General features: G+C 39.4%; 1 protein-coding gene across 1 annotated transcript; it reads right to left on the bottom strand.

The window, feature by feature from the left end:
• Positions 1-15: 15 nt before the first annotated feature.
• Positions 16-3,844, bottom strand: LOC124232773 (sp110 nuclear body protein-like; the record flags this gene model as incomplete). The annotated part of the gene is made up of 2 exons (XM_046649689.1): positions 3,368-3,844; positions 16-389 (listed from the first exon to the last, which is right to left on the bottom strand). Coding segments are annotated over exons 1-2 (588 nt in total), but the record flags the coding sequence as incomplete, so codon positions are not given.
• Positions 3,845-4,762: the final 918 nt, after the last annotated feature.

A 4,762-nucleotide genomic window follows, 5' to 3' on the forward strand; every position in this document is an offset into this window, starting at 1 on the left:
CCCATTCAGGTTTGCCTTGTCTGTTCCTCCTGGCTCTGATCCTGGACTGGACACAGTCCTAATCTGAAAGTGGACTGGTGCCTTCTGTCCACCCCCACCTCCATTCCTTCCCAGTGATAAGAGAAAAGATGCTTGTTTGAACCAGCATGGCATCTGGGTCGTCCTTCTTTCGTGAACAGGAGTCCTTTGACTGGGTGGCTTGGGGACAGGGGTGGGGCTGCCGTGCTCCACTGATACCCGGGTGGCCGTGTGGCTGGAGAGGAGGCCACACTGGTCTGCCACGAGATGACCCAGATGAGCACCGAGGCAGTAAGGACCTCGTGCTTTGTGCTTACCTCTTGACAGCCCTTTTTGTGGACTTGACTGGCTACATTTTTCTCTCAACTTTTCTAAAACAGAAAAAGAAAAAGTCATGTCTATGGCTATAAATATTGATCTACAAGCTTGAGATTCAATACCTTTAAGTAAATCTTTTACTGTCTTTCCATCCCTTTTGAAGGCAAGAAAACCATCTTGCCTTATCTGAAAAAAGTACTCCATTTTACTTGGAAATAAAGAAGGACTGAATAAAGAAGTAACAGAGATATACTTAATTATTAACATTTAAAATATGCCACTTTCCAAATTAATAACTAGTTTTTTCAAGACTAGGAGAAAATTTAGAGAAAGATTGTTACAAGCCATAAATATAAAATATTTTTTTAGCTGAAATTCAAAGCCAGAAATCATACAGGTAAAAAATGAACAGATTGACTATTTAAAAAATTATAATGTTCATACTTTGAAAAACATCCTTACAATAGCAACACAAAACAGAAAAATTTCAATATGTAACATTAGAAAGTTAATATTTTTAATAAATAAAGCAAAAGATGATTAGTACACTAGGAAAGTGGGCAAAACATAATTTGAAAATGCTCAAAGAGAAAATGCAAATGAAAAATTTATTTAAGAATCATCTTTAGACCACTAATAATCAAAGTTTTTGATTAGTTTGACTAATAATCAAATATATTGTTACAGGGAATGTAAACAATTACATTTTCTGCAGAACAGTTTATATAATATAATACATATAGTATATAATATAAAACTTAAGATATATAGACTCCGACCAAGTAATTTCACATTTAGAAATTAATTCTGAGGAAATTATAGGACAAGTGTGCAAAGATACAAACACAACCAAATACGATTTCCATTTTCATACAAAACCTGTAAATAACTGTCCATCAGTAGGTAGTTATTTAATTACATTGTGGTTAACCATACAATAATGCACTACGTAGCTAAAAGATAGGGAAATAGATAACATTGACATGAGATATGTGTGTTAAACACTAAAAGAAAAGCAGTTTCACTATTAAAAAGATGTGTACTCAAGGGCAGAAATCCAATAAAATTAATAACCTTTACTGGTTCATTAAGAACATTCTTATGTGCAACTGGCTTTTTTTTATGGTAAATGGTGGGGAAGAAATGCAATGACTACTCCTGAGTGTCAGGGACACTGCTCTGATTTGTACTAAGGCACCAGCAGTTTTACCTGCTGTGGGTCTTGCTCCATGTGTACAAAGGTCAACATAGAGAAAAAGGCAAATAACATCTTTTAATGAAGACAGTTTTGACCTTGAAGATCTACTGAAAGGGTTTCAGAGATACCCCCCAGGGGTTCCTAACCTCACTTTGAGCCTCTGGTCCAGGGGCTCAGATAACTGACTCCCACTAGATGTCCTTGGGAGAAAGTATTTGCAAATCATATCTATGATAAAGGGTAATATCCAAAATATATAAAGAACTAATACAATTCAACAGCAAAAGACACAAACAATCCAATTTAAAAAATGGGTAGAGGATCTGAATAAACACTTTTCCAAAGAAGACATACAGGTGGTCAATGGGTGCATGAAAAGGTGTTCAACATCACTACTTATCAGGGAAATGCAAATCAAAACCACAATGAGATAGAGCTTCATAGATGTTAGAATGGCTATTATCAAAAAGATAAGAAATAACAATTGTTGGCGAGGATGTGGAGAAAAGGTAACCCTTGTGTGCTGTTGGTGGGAACATAAATTGGTGCAGCCACTATGGAAAGCAGTATGGAGGTTCCTCAGAAAATTGAAACTAGAACTACCATACGATCTTGCAATTTCATTTCTGGGTATTTATCTGAAGGCAATGAAAACACTAACTTGAAAAGATATATGCACCCCCATGTTCACTGAACCATCATAGCCAAGACATGGCAGCTAGGTAAGTATCCATCAATGAATGAATGGATAGAGGAAATGTGGTGTAACATACAATGAAATGTTATTCAGCCATGAAAAAGAAGGAAAGCTTGCCACTTGTGACAACATGACTGGACCTTGAGGGCATTTTGCTAAGTGAAATAAGTCACGCAGAGAAAGACATATACCATGTGATCTTGCTTTTACGTGGCATCTAAAAAAAACAACCAAAAAATGAACTCATAGATACAGAGAACAGATTGGTGATTGTCAGAGGCAAGGGGTTGGAGTGCATGAAATGGGTGAAGGGGTCAAAAGGTACAAACTTCCAGTTATAAGACAAATAAGTCACGAGGATGTAATATGCAGCATGGTGACTATAGTTAATAACACCGTACTGTATTTTTCAAAGTTGCTAAGAGAGTAGATCTTAAAAATCCTCGTAACAGGAAAAAAAATTTTAACTATGCGTGGTGACAGATGTTAACTAGATTTACTGTGGTGATTATTTTGCAATATATACAAATATTGAGACCTTATGTTGTGCATCTGAAGTTAACATACTATGTCAATTATATCTGATTAAAAAAAGCACCCAGCTGTCTTTGATTAAGCTAGACATTAAAGAGATGTGCAAAAATGTAAAATGATGCCACTCTTCTCACTAATTATTTTAAATTTGGAAAAGATACTTATTTTTCATAAAAAATGTTTTTATGTTAAGTGATTGATTTAGTGTTACTCTTAAATCAATTAATACCTAAATATTTTTAAACAATCGGTTTTAATTTCTAATAAGGTTCATACAGATAGATATAAAGAACATGAAAAAAACTCTTTGAGATCCTCAATAATTTCTAAGATTGTAAATGAGCCCTAAGACCAAAATGTTTGACAGCTGCCGCCCAGGTCACAGCTGAGGTCAGCAGGACCCTAGGAACACAGCTGCTTCTGCGCAAAACCTCCTCAGATGCAACAGATCTTTGTTCCCTCTCTGTCCCTCTTGTCAAACCTCACCATCTTTCTCTGCACTTCTCCCTCCTTCACTATTAACTTTACACGTCCACCCAACCCTGTGCCCGCTCCATGACAGACCCTCCCACACTGAGCATTCAAACGGCAGATTCCATTACCAGCCTCATCCTCTGATGCAGACATTTGGACACATCCAGTCCTCGCTTTTTGGACCCTTGCCATGACCTCTGAGTTCCCGGTTGAGTCATCCATCCTTTGAGTTGCCTGATCCATGACTTGGAGCTTCTGTTGGATTTCGTGTACAGCTGAGGATGTCCCTGGGCCAAAGAGTGATTTGTGAATAGTTTTAATTGGGTTCCCAGTGAACCCCATCTCCCCCTGTTAGTGATTTCTTTCTCATGCTCCCAGTCCCTACCCTTTCAGGAAATCTTTGTATTCCGTACCTCACATATACCTTGCTATTTCTCTATAACTACTGCTCTCTTTTCTTGTGTGTATCTTTCTTTCTCCCCAGACTCGCAATCTTCCTTCCTGTTCCTCTCTTTCCCCTTCAGCTCCTCGTTTTGTTCATTAATTACAGGCGTATCGAGGGCAGGAGTTTTGGTCTGTTTTGCTCACGGCTGAGTCCTCAGGACCCAGGACAGGTGCCTGCCACACACTTCACTCAATTCATCTTTGTTGAATGATTGGATAACAAGCAGTAGATTTTAAAATATTAGAATCATGTATTTTTACCTTTATAGATTTTAATGTCCCAGGATCCCCTAATTATGAGATCGGTAACTTTCAGGGGAAGAGCGGATGCTGGCTTGACTCAGGAAACCACTGCTCAGTTGAGACTATTTTGCATTCACTACACAAAATCTTGAAACGCAGAATTTGTTGGGAGCAAAAGGGGATTTCTAAGTTCTAAAAATTACCTTAGAGCCCACAAGAAAAGCTTGGAGATCTGAAAGTCAAGTTTTCCTAGAAGACACTGGTACGGAAAACTCAGCCTATGACAGAGTAAGTTTCCTCCAGCCAAGGAGGGCAATGGGTCTGGGAATTGAGAGGAAGAGACAAGGGGAGGAGAAGGGCATGCAAGGTGGTCTGAGTCCCCTCCCAGGTCAACCCCGAGGATTGAGGGGTGCTGGAAACAAGCAGGAAACTCAGAGGTGTCCAAAGCAGTGACACTCACGTCGTGATGCATGTTTGGGAGCTGAGAGGAGAGGCCCTCCCAAGTTGCCCCAGACTCTTAAGGCAGGAAATCCAAGAGAACTCTACGGACTGGCACACCTAGAACCACAGAAAAAGGGAAGGAGGAAGGAGAGGGGAGAAGGAAGAGGGAGAGAATGCAAAGAAGAAGGAAAGTGTGATGAAGACCAAGAGAAATAAAACAGAGGAGCCAGAAAGATGCAGCTTCATAAACTGCTCTTTCCTCTGCTGCAGATAACACTGGTTTTGTGCATGCAGTAGATGCACGGTGAGCAGGCACTGGTTGGCTGAGGCAGTTTTGAATGCTCAGTGACTCCACGTCTCACTCCCGTTCGGGATCGGGAGTCTGAATCCTGCCT

Source organism: Equus quagga, unplaced genomic scaffold, assembly GCF_021613505.1.
Source record: "Equus quagga isolate Etosha38 unplaced genomic scaffold, UCLA_HA_Equagga_1.0 114762_RagTag, whole genome shotgun sequence".
NCBI classification, from domain to species: domain Eukaryota; kingdom Metazoa; phylum Chordata; class Mammalia; order Perissodactyla; family Equidae; genus Equus; species Equus quagga.